The sequence below is a fragment of the Nyctibius grandis genome, chromosome 12 (genome assembly GCF_013368605.1).
Source record: "Nyctibius grandis isolate bNycGra1 chromosome 12, bNycGra1.pri, whole genome shotgun sequence".
NCBI classification, from domain to species: domain Eukaryota; kingdom Metazoa; phylum Chordata; class Aves; order Nyctibiiformes; family Nyctibiidae; genus Nyctibius; species Nyctibius grandis.
In genome coordinates this window covers 11,676,830-11,698,581 of record NC_090669.1, presented here as the reverse complement: position 1 = coordinate 11,698,581, position 21,752 = coordinate 11,676,830, and the positions used below count along the sequence as shown (strand labels likewise).

The window sequence follows — 21,752 nt, the reverse complement described above, 5'->3', positions numbered from 1 at the left end:
ACCAAACACTGGAACAGGCTGCCCAGAGAGGTTGTGGAGTCTCCTTCTCTGGAGACATTCAAAACCCACCTGGACGCGTTCCTGTGTGAGATGGTCTAGGTGGTCCTGCTCCGGCAGGGGGATTGGACTAGATGATCTTTCGAGGTCCCTTCCAATCCCTAACATTCTGTGATTCTGTGATTCACATGCAGAACTGATAAAGTCCATGGGAACTGTGAGTACGTAACTAATGGCAAACAGCATGGAGACAGTTAAAAAAAAATCTCTGTGCATATGGGAAAGAATTATTTGCTGGCATTTGTTAGGATTGTGAATGGTTTTTAGAGGCAACTACTATTTTATAGGAAGACATGGTCAAAAAGAAAAAAGCAACAAGATGGCAAGGAACAACTGTGAATAGATGCATCCTGCTTAATAATCCCATTACAATGAGTCCTGGTGCGTTATACTTAATGCTGCAAGTGTGGCTTGCACATACACCAAAATTATTAATTTTGATTCAAGGTTACTTGCTTTTTAAGTCTCAGTTCACTGCCATCTCCTTCCTAGCTTATGAATGCAAGTTTTTCACCTTTTTATCTTTCACTAGCTGAGCAACTTTAAAATAATTATCCCTTACACAAAAATAACAATGTGGCAAAATATTGTTTCTGTGAATACTGACTGGTAGTTTAGCATTACTACGGGTCTCATTGTACCTTTAATTTTTTCAACAAATGGAATCTCTGAATGAGAAAGCTGAGATCTATTCCAGATAATGTACTATTTTCACATGAATTCTATATTGAAGGTAAATATTGGTGTCAATAAGACAGTATTGAATATCCCATTAGAAGTTTACTCTCTCTAATTGAATTTGAGGTCATGTAAATAAATTTTTTGAAATGTAAAATCATCTGTAGGAAAATGAAAAATAACTTTAACCTGAAAATAATGTACACTTATTTCACATATGTATTTAAAATATCTTAAATATCTGACACAAAATTCTTTGATATTATATCCTGACAATTTTTTAAAGTAAAACGTGTACCTTCTGCTATGTAATTTATAAACAAAACAATAGATATTTAACCCAAAAGAAACAAGTCAAATTGAGGAAATCACTTGAAAACAAAATCATCAAATGTACTTGGAATCTTAGTGCCTCTACCCTGGCCTTTAGATTTTTTTTCTGCTTCACAAAGTTGTAACAAGACTTATTGTTTTCTTTCCTGTTTGCCACGTCTACTCAGTGCAACAGACTGTACACTACATATGTCACCTTCTTAGATTTACAGTTGTAGCTTATTTCTCCTAGCAGAAATGTGTAAGTAAGGTAACCGTAAAATACTGTTTTCTAAGAGTAAGTAATTTTTCAAGTAATAAGCTACTAAAAATCAGGTAACTGTATCCCCATGTCAGGATCTAGGCACGCTTCTGTGCAGCTGCCTTTCATTAAAAGCAGAATACATGTCTAAACTAGGAAGTTTAAATCTGGCTGCTAAGGGCTTCTTTGGAAATGCTACTTCACTTGATTGAAGCATGCGTTTCAAACAATTTAAGTAGCCAACTTATAAATAACCTCAACAAAGTTTGCCAGATAATTAGCCAGTATAATAATATTCCAAACTGATACATAGATGAATGTCTTTTACTGCAAACTCCTGTAACTGTTAAAAAAAAAAAAAAAGGGCAGTGTAATTTTAGAAGCTAAAGACTTTAAAAGGGAGGGATTTCTATGTGTTTCTTAAAAAACAAAGTAATCCCTAATTCCCTTTATGAATCCGTATTATATGCACGAGTAAAATTTATTCTACCAGTGACTGGATACAGTTTTTGCTTAAAATAGTTTGCCTTTTTTTTAAAAAAATGTTTTCTACAGGAAGATTATTCTTTCAGTGAATTATTTCTACAGTTACAGCTCTGCCAGACAAATGGGAAATTTAGACAGCGATTGGGATTTCAAAGAACTCCAAGGCATGTAGGCATTTCTCAAAATCCTACTTTGTGCTCACCTACATCTTTAGGAATCTACCTAGGTTTAATCTACATCTCTTTGTTGCAATTATTGTTAATATCTTATTCTCATTAAAAAACATTGCTCATACATACTGCAAAGTAATTGTCACAAATTAAAAGTGACATATGATAAGCCGGTTTTTTTTTTAAATAGTTCTGCTGAATGTGTCAAGAAAACCATTAAGAAACAGCAGGTCATTATTATAAAGGATCTTTTACACACTATCAATTCAAAAGATAGCAGTTTTTTAGTTAGGATCCAATCAGACAAACAGTGATGAGCAAAATGCTTCTAGGCTCCTCGGCTCCTGCTGCTCTAAATCGATAGAAAGGATTGCAGTCTTTGTTGAAGGACGACTTGGAGTTTGTAAGGCCTTAAAATTAGATTGGGAAAAATGAAAAGCCTATGTGTGCAAACACACACATACGCTCACCCACGTCCCCTCTCCCTACCTTCCAGAATCCAGGCAGTGGGGTTTATGAGATCATATTGTAAAATTTTCAATTGGTCTGTTGCCAGTTTCAAAAAAGAGGGTAAAAATGTTCTTTGTGGAAATACATGGAAAACAACAAAGAGGGAGAAAGAAAAAAGCTTTTCAATTGATACAAAGCTTTCATACCTTTGGGTTTTAATGTACTGTACTAATGCATTATTACTGACTAGTACCTGACAATAAAAGAAAAAACCCCAATAATCCTACATTCTTGGCACCATATAGAGAAATAACAGGTTAAAACGGATTGTTCTATTGCCCACTCCTTATATATATGATTCATCGGTCCCTGGTTAAAATATTGTACCCCTACTGAAACAAGGACTCGGGATGGGAAATCAAGATTTGCTTGCAATTCTTCTCTTTAGCAAGTTTCTCAGGCAAAAATTAGCAAGAAAGAAAATATTCACTCTAGAAAACCCTCTCTTTAACTTACTGCTTCACCTAGTTTGTGCTCTGAGTTGTGCTGTGGTCCTTATTTAGAATGATGTTTATGATTTCACCCTCATGTTCTTTCATATGATCCAGCAGATTTTCTTTGTTGGTAGACTCAAAACCACAAATGCAGCAGCAGAAGAGAAGAACACAGTATTCTGTGCCAAGATGGGGTAGAGTGGAGTTCTTTTCTAAACTGCATGAGGTATTCATCAAGTTAGGTTTTTCATTTTCATCAGAACCTGAAATTTCATTCGTAGTCTGGTTAATAGACTCTGTAAGAGACACCAAGTTGTCTGAACTTCCTAGTATAGGTACTGTACTTTCGTCTGTGCCTTCTAATAAGGTTTTGTCAGCAAGCTGTTCTTGAAACCTGAAAGAATAATAAAAACTGAAACAAATATCAAAACATACAGTTGTTGCTTTCTGACAGGAACTTTAGTTTGGATCAAAGTTGGGTCCTTTGAAAATTCTAGATGGTAGGGCTTGAAAGTAAATCAGACATACCTGCTGCTTTGCGAAATTGCATCATTAATAGCCTTGTTCACTTGTTCATAGTTATAATTTTGGTCACTTGCATGCTTCCACATGTGGGACTTCAGGGATGGAGGATGGCTACATACAATACCCACAGAGAGAACATCTAGGGAAAAAAAAGTGGAGAAGGAAAAAGGGAAACATTTCTAAGTTACTTTTTATTCGTTTAGTAATGCATTAGTTCTTCCAAAAGGATGAGTAACAGAGAGGTACATGTCAACCCTCTCCTCTTTGTCTTTTGGATGAGGAAGCTATTTTGCTCAGCTACCTGCTACTTTGGAAGTCTTCAGTTTCTCAAATCACATGGAAAAGACCAGGATCAATCAAAGGTGACCTTGTTCTAATAAATCATAGCTAGGAATGTGTTTCAGTCTATCTCATTCCTTAATGAGAGTAAGATGTTTTCTGCTCAAGCAATGTGATCCCGCTATGTTACACTATGATGAGTATGTTAATAGGACTACTATACTAGTAAGTTTTTGTAAATTTTTAAGACCTTTTGAGAAATATCACCTGGAAACACGAGAAGGTCTACATAAAACCGTGTTATACACTACAATTCAGTAAGGTTTTACCACTTAATGACAGTAGGATATAGTCCTTAAATGCCTTGCAAATACTCATATACAGGAAACTTTCTGCTCAGCAGAATATTGTGGACAACAGCAAAAATCTCACAAGTTAGGTGAAGGCATGGTAGATTACCTTGCTTATGTGGCAAGATAATTCTGTCCTGCTGGGGTACAACAGACATGTCATTCTAGCTCACTTTTCTCGATTACTTGATTTGGAATGTACTATTCTATTTTTCTCTTTTCCTTCTAATTTGAAGCCTTATGAAGAAAATGGATGCTTTCAAATATAGGCAAGTTCACTCTCAGGTTGAGAATCTTAATATTTCTAATAAGGCTGTTACAAAATAATGGCATCATTAAAAATAAGATAAAAGGCAGACCTTACAGTTAATTTATAGATAAAATTAGGCCAAAATATTTTTTTTTTGCAAAACACAAAAGATCAACAAATAATCTCAATTCCATTCTATAAGCACATGTATTCCACTAATCTTATTATATATGATTTTTCTGCACCACTACCACAGCTTGGTCCGTGGGTTGGTAACACAGTGAATGAGGCGACAGTTCAGTGTTTGTTTTTATCCCTTTTTAATTACAGTCTCATTTTTTGAAGTACATTAATTTACTCAGGTGAGTTACTAATCAGATTTACTTTGCTGAGAACAGTATCATGAGCAAAATTCTGTTGATAGCTTTGCATACAGTTCAAATCAGATACAGAAACTCAACAGCTTTTAGCCTGATGGACTACGCTTTATGATCATATACTTAATGTATAGTTACAGTATATGCAAGACATGTCCAGAGAAACAAAATTATTTACCATTGAGTTTAGTAGTTAGAACCCTTTCAATTCTATAGGACGATTTGCCCTACTGGTTGACCTATGTTGAATTATTAAACTTTACTGTTCAAGTGTATGCTAAATTATCTACTGAGGAAACAATTATCTTGCAGCTTTTGATACGACTGTTTCCTTGGGGAAACAGTCTTGGGGTCTAGAGACCAAAGTGTGGACATTTTCAGTAATCTTCGGTAATACTAAGAGCATTCAGCAATACTGTATGAAGTATGACAGCAGAGCAAATAGAACTTAATGCTACTAGGAACATTTTGGGGAAAAAATGCAGTGGAAGGATTTTGAAGTTGTAGGAGCAGATTTTCTTGAGAAGAAACCCTTATGTGAATGTGTTTTATTTGAACTCTTCCTATTGCCTTTAAAATCTTCCACTAAGAAATGTTCAGAATATTCTTGATTTTCTGTTGCAAATTAGTAGTAAACAATTGCACATGTTTGTGCCAACTTTCTCATATATATATATATATATATGTATGTATAAAAACCCCATATATATCTGTGGACAGACTATAAAGGACACTTATCACTTAAACATAATGACTATTCATACGAGTTCTTAACTAGGGCAGTATGATGCCAATCTGGATTCTAACATGTATATGCAAAGGCTGTGCCTAGAGTAGGGTGTTAAACAAAGCCAGAGAACATTCCTGGGTACTGGAATTTAACAATCTATAACATTAAATGTTATAAGTGCCCCTGGTATGGTTTTGGCACATGTAGTCTCCCAAACAATTCCAGGCATGCTTTGGTAATTAACATGGTCCAGAAACTACTTGCAATAGGCAGTTTATATGCAACCACACCATTCTGGAAAGAAAAATCTGAATACTGTACCAGAGGGAGGTCATGGACATGTTTAATTAGCTAGCATAAACATCACCTAGGAATGCACATCAAATCTCTTTCTCTCAAAAAAAAGAAGTCACTGAAACAAAGAATGAATCTAGAAGGGAAAAGAAGAGAATCTGAACTCTGCTTTGTATTTTAACATAACAAAATCACTACTATCCCAGCTTTTGGCAAATTAGAACTGTTACATACTTGTACTGTTCCATTAGCTGCACTGCCTGATGCTCCTGGGGGTGGCGCCTCATATGGCATTTCAAGCTATTCATATTTGTGGTGGCGAAGTCACATACTCGACATCTAAAGAGACAACAAGAAGTAAACTAATCTGACAATTAACTGCTAACACTATTCCAAAAAAAAAAAATCTATGAGACAGCAAAGGTATCTGGAAAGACTGCAGTTAAAGGCTAACAATATTTACAGAAGTCCAAGTGATTACATTAACTTTCAATTTTTGGACTGTGAGAATCTGTTGCAGCCCAAAAAAGCCTCCACCTTTGAGCAAGAATCACTAGGCATATGGACTATGTTTGTTCCTGACATGTATCTTGAGCACCTCTACTGAAGTTGGTAAGCATCATGAAGTATAAGGTAGATGTGGATGCACTTGAATGGATGCAGCCCTGATGCAAGTTGCTTGGCTATGTTATGCAAAGGCAAAATATGACCATAAGAGCTACAGGGGACATAGTGTATTCAGAAGTGAGTCTTGTTCCTCAAGAACATGTGTTCTACTTAATGCAACAGCCATGCTTCTCATGACATTTTAAAAGCTAAACTATCTATTTAGTAATAAAACATCTAAGTTTCAGAGCACTCTATCTGAAACAGAAGTCAGGGACAAGATCAACACATGTAGATTCAAGTGCCCTAAGTCACATCATGCTGTCTAAATTTTTATTTTTTTACTTCTGTCACAATATCTTTGGATAAAAACAGTACATAAAACAGTCTGTATCTAGATTTAGATCCATGGATTTGGATCCCAAAGTATTACACAAAATATACTATGCTATTCATAAATATCAATATACTACCACACAAGCTTCCTGTATATAACACATTGAAACAGAAGCCATCAAGCTCAGTTAAAGATCTGTGTATTTATTAGGACTTTAGTTGTTTCTTTTTTTGAAGTGGTAAGTGTCCAATATTTACTAAGTCTGGTCTATGGTGTGAAACAGTTTGAGACTGCAGGATACTTAACTTTGGGATTACTCACTTTATTTTTGAAAGGACTTAACTGTGCAGTATTAAAATCCAGAAGGTATCAAATCTACAAAAATGCATCATTGGAGGCTATACAGTTTAATTTGCAGCAACTTTTGTCAAAACAAATATAAAATATGTTTACAGCTGTAAAAATGGCAGCAATATAGTAGGTTGCTATCTGATACTATGAAAGGCTTAAGGAATACTTGTTTCAGAAGGAGAAATACCATAAATACCGGATCTTTATGGTTTTTAGGCTGTGGCTTAAGTATCCTACCAGGTCTGCAGATTTGTCTAAGAGGTTTATAAAAAAATAATTAGAAAAGCAAGCCAGAACAGTAGGCTTAAATTTAGTATGCAGCAGTCTGTATCAGCAATGGAAAATTTTCAAGGGTTCCTCAATCAAACAGGCTGGCTAACACCAATTCAGAAAACTACCACATACAAGACACTCTACAGTATCTGCTGTTCCAACCCCACTAAGTAAGAAATAATGGCAATAGGGAAGATTCTGAGGAGAAAAAAAAAATCTATTTGTATTCCACATTTGCTCTCTGAGTAAACATCTTGCATATTTTCGCTAGTGTTATGGGATATCATTCTAATGCACAAATCAAAATACAACTCTTCTTCTGGGTTTGTTTATTCAAAAGAGAAAGTCCCTGGCTGAGCTCAGCATTTCAAGATGTTGAGTTTCCAGAATTTGTATTAAAAAGACAGAAGTATATTAGCTCAAAAATTCTATTAACTCAGATCTATTTTCTAGCCACTAGAGAGGGACAGAGATCCACACTGAATGAGCACAGATTGAATTTGCAGGAATTTATGCAGCAACCAACAGAAAAATGCATGATTTATTTTTCTGCTGGGGACCTGAGCTATAGTATTACACATGATTTTCGGTATCAAATTTTCTATATAAATCCATGTAACACCCTTGTAGAAAGTTATAAAATCTGATCCTAAGTGAGTGTGTTGATATTGTTTGAAACCTGTAACAAAGATGAGGGGACTGGCAACAAGAGAAAGGGCAGAATTTTGCCACACTCTGTAGAAGCTGATGCACAAAGTAGCAATATGACAATGGAGAACACTTTGCAATAAAGCAAACCCAAAATGAACTTCAGTGTGCAAGGAGTTTGAGAAATACATTATTACTATTGGCCAAAGTTCAATATTACAATGTCATTATTTCCCTTTCCACATCTGAATTCTTCAAACTGAAAACAAGCAGTTGACTGCTATAGCAAAAGATGCATCCTGGAAAAGTTAGCAAATCTTAATTACATAGTTTCAGTCAACCAGCAAGTGTGGCTTCAAATCTGCAGTAAAATTATGTAATTGAAATTCTTTAATTCTTCAAAAGTGCATGAGCAATTAAGCAACCTTTTTAGTTAAAGCAAGTTAAACCAGGCACGTGGCATTAGCCAGCAATAATTGAGACACTTACCTATATGGCTTATCAGAGTTATGAATTCGTCTGTGATTTCGTACACCAACGTAAGTTGTGCTTGTGTAGTCACACACATCACATCTATACAGTTTCTGAACTGAAGGCTTATTTCCTATGTGAAACAAAGTCCATTATTTTAGAGTTGCATTCAGCATTGTAAGGAGTTCTCAGGTGATAATTTCCGCACAAGTGAATTATGAAACATGAATTAACATTTTAAAGTAATACTTTTAAATATCTAGAAATATTTAATACTTTTAAAGTATCTGGAGCAAACTGGCAATGGACATAGAGATAATAAAGGTACAGTTTATTTACCATGCTGTTCTCCATTCACCCTACCATTCACTGGAATTACTAAAATTTTAGGAAAACACGTTCTTTCTCTCTCTGCGGACACTTCCCTTCTTGCAGTTGGGTTAAAATCTTGTGTTACAGCAAAAGGTGATAAAGTGTGGAAACTGCTGAAACCAGCAGTTTCACTGCTTTGCAGAATGGATCAAATCAAAGGAAAAGATGGGCAGTGTGAAAGGACAAGTTTCAAACCGGCAAACATAGAAAAGCAAAAGGCCTCCCAAAGCATCTAAATCCTCTTTATCATCCACATACACTCACACTTTCAGAAGGATCTGAGATGATTTAAAAAAATAGATACTGACCAGATCTGTTAAGAAATGATTTGGAACTTCTCCAAATTAATAAAAAGCAATTGTAGCAAAAATAATTTTTTTCTTTCCAGAATTAAAGAGACTCTTGAAAAATTAATGGTTGCAGAGACAGAGGCTAATGACTAATTTAACATAGGAAAATGTGGGCCCACAAGTGCACAGTTTGAATATTTTTGAGATGTGTGTAGACTTAAACAGCCCTATTCCTGCTCCCTCACTGAATAATGGAACTGATTTGGGTTAAAATATTAACATTTGGGAGGAGAGATGGTATTTTTTATGCAGGTCATTTTCCCATTCCAGCCTATCATGCAGCCTTCATGCACTCCCCAAATGAGGGAGCAGCAGAAACGTGAAGGAACACCAAGGTTGGAGCAGTTTAGATCAGCACTACTGCCAAAAGAAACATCAACCTAAATTCAAAGGGTTTTCTTTCTGCAGCTAACCTCTTCACTAGCCTAAGTAATTCTACTTTTTTTTTTCTCCAGGTGCAAGTAAGGTGCTCAAGTTCATTTTATCTTTACACCAAATTCTTATTAGCTGGCTGAACAGTCAAGCCATTACTCTCAGTTACGTACATGAGCTTTGAAGAAACTCTCATAGAGATCCTTAGAGAATTTCTCTGGTGGGTAAAGATCATCACTAAAGTACACCCCTAAACCAAAATAAAAATGCAATTCAATAAATAATGTCTGGGAGACAAAGTAAAGCTCAAATTTTACAAGAACAAACTTCAGAAATTCTTCATGCTCATATGAAGCACATCTCCAGCACAAACAAATCATTAGTTTGTGTTGTGAAGGGGTTTACTACTAGTAGGATACACCAGAAGATCCTAGGTGGAACAGAAAAGGGTGTATTAGCTGGATGTTTTTTAGTAGGTATTGCCTTAAGAACTCTGATAATATCAGCAGGTAATCTACTTCCCAGGCCTCCCAGCTCCTCCCCAAACCAAAAATAACTACCCTCCTTGAAAAATTTAAGTTCTGATTTCCCAAATGGGCTCCCTCTATTCTGAACCCTGAAGAATCCTGTTAAAGGCTTGTCAAGGTCAAGAGCCCTGAAGGATCTGTGTCACACTGAGAGGAGGGTCTGTCTGGCACTGTTACGACTTGCAGTTTGAAAATATAGACAAGCTTGAAATTTGAAATAAGTGGCCATCCAAAAAGATGGAAAGTAGACTTTTTAGGTACATCTCTGCTTAGGTCCGAATACCATGAACTTCTTTTCAGTTTGGAGTAACAAAAACTGACCAAAACCCCCTGCTTCATCACTTCCTGAATTCCAATTCTTTTTAGCTAAAGAAGAGAGGAATGAGACAAGCAGACTGAACTCAGAGTTTATCTTGAAAACAAAGTTCCATCTCCTGAGTTCAAAATACTAAACACATTTTGTAAAGATAATTTTGTTCTGGAGTTTCCTCTTGATGATGCTGGATTCCAGTAACACAGACTGAATCTTTTCATTGTCAAAGCAACAATTAAGAATTTTTATGGTAAAACGCTTTGAAGGAGACATTGCAGAATAAACTAGTAGAATGAATCAGCCAAAATGGAAGTTCAGCTTTTCACTTTGATTCTTTTTCCACACGTGGGCACTGAATTACGTCAAAAAAAGTTTTAGATATATTATTCTGAGGGATACAGTCACAGACCTAACTTTAACTCTAAGGGAAAATTACCACTTATTAAACTTTCATCCCAAAATACAAAGTAATTAGGTAGGGCTGCCCCAGAGGGTTATTCTGAAGAATATATAGTATGTAATATAAAATAAAATAGCAATCTGAATACAATCTGAAATACAATTTGAATAATTCTGTGTGTACCAAGATAACAGAAAAAATATTTTATATTTTTTACTTTAAAACAGGACACAGTGCTCGCTCTTCTAGCATTCTTATAAAAAATAATATGGAAGTAATATATAACATGTACTCTTTGCAAATCAACTTCAAAGCAAAATAGATCAGAATTTTTCCTACAATATGCTCGTATAGTAAAATCTATTAAGTTCTTCTTCCTTTAATGTAAATTATCAAAACAATTTTAATTATCTACTTGGAGACTCTGGAATTTATATGTCTACAATTATTCTTTTATGAAGGCACATTTATGTAGAAGACCTCAAATGAGACACTTACGGGGCTGTAGAGGTATTGGCGAGCAGGGGTTGTGTGAAGGTTAAGCTATTGCATGCTCTACTTGAATGGGTTTTCCATCTTAAATTCTGCAACTTTAGAATAAACTGCTTCCAAATGTCTTTTCTGTTAGGAATTTGGTATTTTATTGGGCAGGCAGCTTAAAACAAACAGTATCTAATGTGATTTTTAAAGCGTTATGCAAACGTATTATCTATTGCATTGTTGTAAGTGGCTAACCACCCAGTAGCACACACTTAGGAGCAATTGTTTATACCAATCACTAATTTATATTTATTCCTTCAACAAAATGCACATAAATTATAATACATCATACAAGCTCTCGCTGTTGCAAAATAGCAGTTGTGTCCCCCACCCCCTTCACTGGCTAATTTCTTGTGGGTTTGGGGCCTTTTTTGCTTTCTGGATGGAGGATATCAGGTCTCTTAAAAGTGAACATGGAAATGACAGATCTTTGTTCTGGCAGCAGTAACAGGTGCTCCTGTAATGCTGCTTATTACCCTATTCCTTCATTATTAGACATTTACAATCCGATCATATCCAGTGTCATAATGCTGCCTTTTAATTTATTGTACAACCATGATGAATAAAGAGACTTTTAGGACTAACTATTTCATAAACAAGAACTGAAACTGTTCCAGCTCAGGCTTCTTTCGCATAAACAGATGCTATGCCATAAACTTCTTTGTTTTGTGTCGCTTTATAGGGATGACATCTGTTTGACAAGAGATTGCTGTACTGCAGTGGTGTTGCAATTTGATTATAAAGTGGTTCTGAAATAATTTAAGCATTCCAGAGTATGAGTTAATAAAAGTTTAAAAGGAGAAGTGTTTTCATTCAAGCCACATTACTAAATTTCATGTGGGGTAAACAATCAATTAAAGTGCATGGCTGTAATACTTTTATATGATAATGATGAGCAAAAAATATTTTTAAAAAGATCTTTGAAGTAATTAAATTGAAAGCAGGCAGTTTTCTTCAACAGGGGCTCCTCTTTCATGGAAGTTAAGTTACAAGATCAAGATATAAACTCTAAAACCACTTTATTAAAACATAGCATTTTCGAAAGCAAATGGGCATCTTGATTTTCAGTCACCTTAACAGGACTTTAGCTCCAAAGGTACAGTATTCCCCAAAATCTGACATGTTTCAGGCGCTGCAAGGTAGTTATTCCTATAGCATGACATATTTTAAAATAGTGGTTTAAAACAAACAAAACATTGTCAGAAGTAATAGTCCAAGCTGTGCTCGTAGATATTTGTAACCAGCTAAACTAACAATGTTTTATTTCCTATCACTTCCATTAAAACATTTTTGCTATTTCTTCTGAAGAAAGAACCCCACTACTTAATGGGGAACGTTCCCACTACCAGCAGCGCCCCCCTAGCCCTTTTCCTGTCTCCCCCTGACTTCAGATGGCTCGCTCAGGCTCAGGTCTTAGGGATGTAATAAGCACCACAGATCAATTTCCTGAATTTCAATGCCTTCTGCATTCATGAGAGCAAAAGGAGTTGGGAGGGGTTCATTATACCTGAGGCTGATTGATAGAGTAATTAACTTCTAAGTTTCTAACTTGTATACTGAAAGCCAGAAAAGAGGCAGCGTGAGCTACGAGAACAGAAGTCAAGAGTTAAGATCTCATTCTATTCTGACATTGCACCATGTTGCTTTGGACAAATCATGAATGGTTCAAGCCGTACACCCTGGCTCATGCTGGTTAGTGCCTTTTTTCACAAGTAGTTGCATCAATTTCAACGATTGCTTTCGCATTCACTGATCAGCTGTAGAGGTGAGAGTAGAACCCAGAAATTTCAACTGCAATCTAAGTACTATTACAGTGCACATTTTGCTATCTAAACAAACAAGAGACCATAATTAGGACAGAAAACAGCTCTGTGCACAAAATGGAAATACTTCAGCCCACAGTTGTTCACAGGTGATATAATTACTAGTATTTTTCCACAGTGCTCTAAAATTGCAAAATACTAATAATTACACTGTTGCCTTCAGAATAAAAATGCTGTAAATATTTTCAGTAACTTCAATCCACCAGAGAAGAGGATGCATTCAAGTTGCAATAATAAATATCAGGCCTCCAGGATACTCAAAGGATTTTAAGACCACATTTTCTCCTAAACTTCAAAATTTGGCTATTTTTTCCCCCTATTTCACTACCTTAACACATCAAGGGTTTGGGCTTTTTGTTGTTGTTGTTTTTAAAACAAACACTATTAAATTATAAGCAGATACACAGTTAAACAAACATTTAGAAAATGCATACCTACTGTTACCCTGGCAACTATTACAAATACAGGTTGCATTTTTAGGATGCCTTATGTTTGCCTCTCTAGGGCTAAAACAAATGACTCAATTTGGACATTACCATAATTAAACAGAAGTTTCTAAACACAGAATGGATGGTATTGTATGTATATGCTGACAGAAACCACATTACCACAGTGAGTTTAAGAAAAAGGCTTTCTTTTGTTTACTGTAGGTTATGTGGAGAATACTGTAGCTACTGAAGGAAGGAAAAAAAGTTTTTTTTCCTTAAAAATTCAGGCTAATACTCCACACCAGTTGTTTTTCATAAGAAGAAATACAAGGTCCAATTACAGAGGCTAAAAAAGTCTTACCTGCCAATAACTGTCAGCAAGATATCTCAAAACTGACTATGGTAAGTTTTGCACACTGAAAAGAACATACATTTAAGGTTATGGACAGGCATGAAAACATTTCAGCATGAACGAGATCTTAAAACCAGATGTATACAAATACAGCAAACAGAAGTAATGTTATGAGTGACTTTTTGTAATTTCAAGTGTAAATCTAAACAGTACCTTCTCTGTCATCTGCTTCGCTGGAAACTATTAGTTTGTTAGATGTAGCTGTTGAAAAGATATCTGGAAGACTGTGTTGTTCTCTTTCATGACTTCGTAGTTGGCTCTGAAAAAACAATTTCCCACGTTTAAATATACACCACAAACATACACTAGTCACTTCAAATATTGCAATCATTTGTGACGTTACACAAGTTTTAATGACAACTGTTATAAAATGTATGTTAACATATATACAGATTATCCTTCTTAATCTTACTAGAAACAAAACAAATAAATAACATTAATTAATAACAAAGGATTGATGAGAGTGACTAAGAGGATTATATGCTTTGTGTTTATTTAGAAAATAAATTTCCTTCTTCCCCCATTCCCATAGACAAGTGGCCAATAGTTCTTCCTCCTAAATTATTATACTTAGTATTAGATTAAAGGTTAGAGGATGGCTTGTGTGAAAATTGGCTCAATTTTCATACTGCCTAGTGACTTAATATGTTATTCTTGTCTCTGCTTGCTTGGAGAGGAGAGGGGAGAGAAAACCTTTTACTACCCTACCTGTACATTACTTCAAACTAGGACTAAACAACAGTAAATGTGAGAAAATTTGCACTACCATTGCCTAGAAGAGTTTCAGCTGTACAGCTACATACTGATGCTATCTATTCTGTATTCCTGAGTCCTGACCTGAGTACATAGGAACACAATCACCGGCCCTAAAGCTTAAAATAGCAATTATAAAAATGGCAGAAGTATATTGTTCTGCTTTGGTGTGTAATCTTTCAGATCCAAGTTCTACGGAACATCCCGACCAACACAACAACAGAGGAAAAAAGAAAAGAATTTCCGCTTCAAAGTGTCTCAGGTTACCCCAAATGCCACCATTACTTTTGCACACACTCGCAACTAGTGAATGTTTGAGCATTCTTTTAGAGTTTCAACCCTTAAGTTCTCTGATGCTTCCATTTCTTCCTGTAGTTGCTACAGCTAGGCAGAAAAACAACGTGATATTAATATGCCTGTCGGATGGTTCTCAGGAAAATAACTTATGTGAGGAAGCAAGTTTATTTCAGTGGGTAAAGCAGAATAATTATAGCTGAATTGTGTATTTGGAAAGTGCTGCTGGCAATAATCCCCAGTCGCAATGACAATGAAGCCAGGGTGTCAGACTGAATTAAGTTAGAAAGAGGGATCACCAGTTATTAAAAAAGTAGCAAAACAGGTTATTTAGCTATTATAGACAGGCATAGGAAAGAACTTTACCTTATAATGAAAGGATTCTTCACATTGCTTGCACTGATACATTCTTGTTTTGCAGTGGTTCATCATATGGCTCTCTAAATCCTTACTATTGTCAGCAATGTGTTCACAGATAGGACACTGGTATGGCTGCCTCTGACGATGGACTCGCAAGTGTTGTTTTATGTAGCCCTTATTACCACTGCTATAATGGCAGAGGCGACAGCGGTAGGGTCGATCTGCATTAGGTATATATTCTACTAGGTTACTTCCAGGAATATTTGCATCATTTGCATTTTGGCATTGTGCGTTGTCTTGTAATTCTTTCAAAATGTCATCATCAGAAGCATTCTGATCTGTCCTCTCCTTCAGTTTTTCGATGACAGTAAGCAGTGACATACTGATGCCCATTTTGATTGGTGCTTCTGATAACTCTGGCCTTTCTTTCTGTATCTCAACTATTGCACATCCATTTTGGTTTAAGCCACTAAACTCCTCTGAAGGATTCTTAAGTGAGGATACCACTTTAGAATGAGCAATGCATGGGCCATCAGCTTCTCCCTGTCCTGCACCTGCATCCACGGCATCTTCTCCAGTCAGAGTCCTGAAGCTAGAGCTTGTTAGCTCTGCAGCTCTGATAGGCATTGTAACAAGAGCTTCTGCAGCTAATGAGTGTAGTCGTAAAGACTCTGAATTTGTCCTTCTTCGTGCAGGAGGCACATTTTCATCAGTTGTTACGTTTTTATTAGAGCTTAATTCATTATCTTTCTTCTCGGTATTATTCCATCCTACTATTACTTCTTGAATTTCATCTGAATGATAAACTCCATCAGGTTCTTCACAGGTAACATGGGACTCCTCTGAGATTAATTTTGTTTCTGTTTCAATGTCAGTGTTCATCAAGAAAGGCTTCTGCAAAACACTTTCTTCAGCACCTGGCAAACGCTCTACTATTACATTAACGTGACCCTTTTTATTTGGACTACAACTGATGATTTTCTGTGCTGATGAAAGTAGGCTATCAGTTATATTATCCTGTTCTGTATCTGATACAGTCTCCTCTAAAACCTCTGTAGCAGGACAATGCACTACAGACTGATTTAACATCTCTTCCTCTTTTACATTTGTTCCTACTGGCGATTTACATGACAGTTGCTCAGAATTGCAAATCTGAAGCTGAAGAGAAGGTTCGCTATTGATATCAAGTTCACTGTTTTCCAAAGAAAGAACAACTGTATCCACGCTATGAGGTGTGTGAGTTACAACCGTCTCTGACAAGTTGGTAGTTTCATTTTCTTCCTCAAAGATGGGATAGGAGCAATCAACCTCACCTGCATGTTTCCAAGCGTGTGTTTTCAACATTCTTTGCTGACCACAGGTGTACCGACAAATTAAACACCGGTACATGCCATACTGCTCGTAAGTATACCATTTTCTCCTAGCCATTTCAGGCATACGAGTAGACTGAGTTATATCTTTACATTCCAGATTTCCTGTCTGATCAGTCTCTGATTTGACACTTCCTTCCACTGGCCCTTGCAAAAATGAACTTGCGACATTTACACATTGCTGCACTTTTGTCTGGATGCTATTTTTACCGTCATTCTCATGGTAATTTTGGAAGTGGGATTCAAGTTCTTCTTGGCTTTTGGAAGCAAAATGACATTCTGAGCACATTAATATCACTTCATTTTTCTGCCCATGTTGTTTTATATGTTCTTGTAGTGTTAAGAGAGAAGGTGATAGAAATTTACATAGACTACACTGGTAGCACGTCACCTTTTTTTTGCTTTGTGGAAGACATTCAGTCACAAAATAATCTGCTTGTAACTCTTCAGTCTTTTTAGTAGCAATAACAGATAGCTCAATTGCTTTAGCTGGGATTTCACAAAGATCATCAGCGTCAAAGGACTGTGCAGAAGCATTAGGATGGGAACGTTTTTTCCCTATTAGAAGGCATCTTTGTGACTTCTCACTTTCAACTATTTTGCTTAGTTTCTGAATAACATGGATTAGTGGATCAGTTTTGCATTTTCTCTGATCTTCACTGTTCTGCAGTGTTGGGCCAATGACTGTTTCAGAAATCAGCACAGCTTCCTGTTCCCCAATATTTGGCATCAATACTGCAACACTGCTTCCTTCTTCCATAATACCTAGGAGAAAGGGTTTTATAAAAAATTAAAGTTTATACATGCACAATAATAAAAATACAACTCAGTACTCTTTAGATTTCTACCTCTACTGAATATGGAAGCCTAATGCCACTGACTTAATAAAAACTTTCAGAATAGCTATATAAATAGCCAAAGATTTTGAGGACTTCTAGTGGATAGCATAGATGCTAGTCAATACAGCTGGACAGAATAATTCCAAGAGAGCCTATAACAGCCTATCTCCAAGTTGTACACAGACAAGATAAATATTTTTCAGGTATAGGCTGATTGATTGGCATTGTTACAGCTGTTGTCGTCTTCTTCACAAGGACTACACTTTTGAATGCTAGACACTTAAAACATACCAATCAATAATAACTGGCATATTTATGTTTAAAAGCCATTATATGATATGAAAATGTATTCCTAACATACTTACTCTGATACACAGATGTCTCCTAAAGCAAACAACAATTTGCAACAACATTATTTTACAAAAGAAGCAATTTTTTTCCTTGAAACATTAGGAAAAGAAAGTAATTCTGATATTTACTTGCATTAGTCATTTTGCTATGACTATATTAAAGACTATTGAAATGTCAAATCATACTTCTTATTATAAATGTAATTTTCTAGAAAAGCTACTAATTGTAGCTTTTTCTACAGTTCCTTAATTGTAGGGAAAATCAATTGGTACTAAAGTAAGGAAAAGCAATTTTTTTCTGTTTTGAGGGAAAGATAAAGGCAGTAACTATTTCCACTTACACTTCCTTTAAACATATCTAACCATAAACCACAGGCAATAACGTGGCATTGTTGGAGGTTAAATTAGAAGCCAATATGTATAAATTTACATGAAAACATACTTCGTGATGTGGACAAAGCTGTGGGGTGAGGAGTGGAGGAGCCGGACAAAAAGCCTTACAGTGACATTTACTTCTGAAAAAATGTCTAAAAATAACCTGTTCAAATTCCCCTATATATACACACATATATTTTATACACAATATGTATTTTTATATACTATATATAAAATTTAGAACATAAAGAGATGCCGGTTATTTCTTTTATCAGTCATCCTTGAAAATGTATCCCAAGTTCTTTCATGTGGATTATTTTTTTTGCAAGAAAGATACACAGGCCAAACCAGAACTTCCAGAACTGGTCCTAAAGACCCATGAAATCCACTCTGTTCTACTTACGGATTTAGTATAGCAATATAATGAACAGACATATGAGAGTGGGTTCTGTGGTGCCCCCTTCCCACTACAGAAAAATTCTGGGCAGAACTGCTCCAGTTACCTTTATTTGCCATTCAACTTACAATTCAGGTTATCATCAGAACTATCAATATAAGCAATGTCAGTATCATTCACACCTCATATGCTCATGTAAAATATTTCAAGTTGAAAATGCAGCAATATTTGTCAATTCTGAATCATTAAGAAAGACAAGACTACTCTCTTCAATGTTATTACTTTTCAGTGTTAGTTTAAAGATTATAAACTTGGTAATGGCTAAAATCTATATTAAAATTGAAAAATTAATAAAATATAAATAAAGCCATAGGGCAGTTGGATCCAGGATAACTAGAAAACTAAGCTACTTAAGGCCTTATGCTGTTAGCTGGATCTATGTAAGCAGATTAAAAATGATCAATACTGCACTGCAATAATAGATCAATTGTAGGAGATAGAAATTTAAAAATAAATATATTTAAAACAAAAAAAGTATCATTTTAGGTAAGAGTATACCAAATAGTCTGCTTATTTAATTCAAGTTCAGTATCATCTTATTAATAGGAATCAAAGTATGTATCCACAGAGTTACTATTACACTGAAACATCCAAGTATTTAACATTCCAAATATAAAACAGTAGATTTCTTAATGTGCATTTTCTGCTTCTATTTCTATTATGTGTTTGGCACAGTATATTGAATGACTAACTCTTGTCTATGTGATTAGGAAAAATTATACTTTCATGTAATATCCCCAATTGTATATTAACTTAGAAGAAGTTTAGGGTTATTATTTGAAACCCATCCTATTTAGTTAAACTAAAATACTTTGCTGTTTGTTTCATGCTGGCTGTAGTATGTTAAAAAAACATTATGAAAAGTAAACAAATGTGCTTTTTCCCCTGAAAGCACATTTACCATTACATGAAGTGCTCAAAGCAATAATGTCTACTTGAAATATTTTCAATTTGAGAATGAGTTAAGGAAAAATATAAGCACATGGTGCTACTTTAAATTATACTCGGTACTTTTAAAACTTTGTAAGTAATGCTAAATAGGCAAATATTTCCTCTACCTTTTTAATCTGAAAGCAGCATAGAAACTAAGAGGAAAGATCCTAGACAGACTATTTAAGTAATATGCTGCCATATACTATTGCTATGTCAAAAATGAAAATGGAGGGTACCTTCAGATGTATTTATCCAGGATGCTTGTAGCTGATGTAAGTTATCAGATGTGTAACTATGGTCTATATGTGTTATGTCATTCTTTGTTTAGAGCACGCTTAATGCTTACTGCTGCAGACTTTGGTTTCTAGAGGGATGATAAGAATTGTATACAAATATCTGGATTTTATTAACTCGATTGCTTTCACTAAGAACAAAGATGATTCAGTCTCCCACGACATAAAACTTCAGCCTGGCAAACGGCTCTGCCGCACAGACCCTTTGCGCGACCTGCACAGGAATTACAATGCGGGGTCCGGGGATGACAAAGGGCCCGAAGGGGAAGAGCCAGACCAGAAGAAACCGCCTCTGCGCTGGAGCTGCCCGTTCCACCTGTGCCAAACCCCGACCCGAGCAGCACGGCAGAGGCAGGGTGAAATGCCTCCAGGTCTAGGAAAAGCCAACCACCGCTTTGCACAACCGCCCAACGCGGAGCGGCCCGTCTGATCACATCGTGGCTCCCCAGGGCACAGAAACTCCATCCGTGGGAGCTCTGTGCCGCCGACTGCCGCCCCCGGACCGCGGAGCCCCTGCCCCGGGACTGCGGCTCGGCGACAGCCTCCGGCAGGACCCCTCGGCTCTCCGCCGGCCCCCTCACACCTGCCGCCGCTCCCCGGGCGGCCCCCGCTTTATACCGCGCAGGTGCCGCCGGCGCGGCCCTCGAGCAGCGGCCCGGTGCTACACGGGGCGTGAGGAGCAGAGCCCGCCGCTCCGCCGGCCGAGCTGCGGGAAGCTGGCCCGCCGGGGAGGCGAGACGGTGAGGTGACGAGGGCAGGGGAAGAAGGCGGCCGCGGCCTGGGCCCGGCCCGGGGAAGGCTCCGCCGGGAGCCGCAGCCGCCCGCGGCGCCGCACATGGGCTGCGGTGTGCCACCCCGGGGCCGGCCTGCCCGCCGCCGCGCCTCGCGCCCTACCTGCGGGCCGGCCTCCGCCGGGCCGCCGCCGCTGCCCGCCGGCGCGCAGGGCCCGCCCTGCCTTTTACCGGAGCTTTAATGAAAAAAAAGAAATTTTTTTCCTTACCCCTGGCCACCGCTTCAAGATGGCGACGATGGAGACCGTATCACGTGACCGGCGGGTCGGGTCAGGTGACCGGCGAGCGGACGCTGCCACCGCGCTGCCGCCCCCCTCTCCGCGGTTGCCAGGGAGGCGAGCGCGGGCCCTGCCATGGCCGCGGCTCGCGTCGGCCCTGCTCCGTGCCGGAGGGCTCGTCGCGCCAGGTGCCCAGGCTGGTGGGGCTGGCACCGTGCTGGCCTGCCACACCGCCACCGGCCCCTCGCCTCCGCGCTGGCTCCGTCCCCAAGGCGAGACGGAGCCGTGTCGCGGGGCGGCTGTGCCCGTCTGGCCCTCTCCACAGGCCGCTGCCACCGGCCTCTTGCGAGGGCAGCACTAGTGTAGGTGGCTCCATCGATACGTTCATCATCTTAACTTAAATTTCCATTCAGTGCAGAGACCCAACAGCAATGCACAGTTACTCATGATGGCCCAGTGCAGCTGAGCTGGTGGTTTTATTCAAAGTCTCAAAATAATTGGTGTTTGCCTTGCGACTCCTGTGCTTAGGTGATCTCTCCTGGCTTCTCGCCTTAGTTAGTCAGGAGTTTGTTAATAGTCCAGTACCCAATGCCAAGCCAGGCAGTACAACACGCCTTAAGAAACGGTATAGTCTCCCAAAAGGTATTTTCTTTCAGCACAGTGTTCAAATGGTAAATATCTATAGTTAAAAAAAAAAACAAACTCACAACAACCCCCATGTTTTGGGTCTAAAAAGGCAAATCAATGCAAATGTTTCCAAGCGTAAACTGCAGAGAACTGAC

General features: G+C 37.6%; 1 protein-coding gene across 1 annotated transcript; it reads right to left on the bottom strand.

The window, feature by feature from the left end:
• Positions 1-1,009: 1,009 nt before the first annotated feature.
• ZNF507 (zinc finger protein 507) lies at positions 1,010-21,021 on the bottom strand. The gene is given in 7 exon segments (XM_068411275.1): positions 1,010-3,303; positions 3,438-3,553; positions 3,555-3,573; positions 8,419-8,533; positions 14,091-14,196; positions 15,351-17,479; positions 20,962-21,021. Coding segments are annotated over 6 exon segments (2,844 nt in total). The 5' UTR covers positions 17,475-17,479; positions 20,962-21,021; the 3' UTR covers positions 1,010-2,939.
• Between the last annotated feature and the right edge of the window lie 731 nt (positions 21,022-21,752).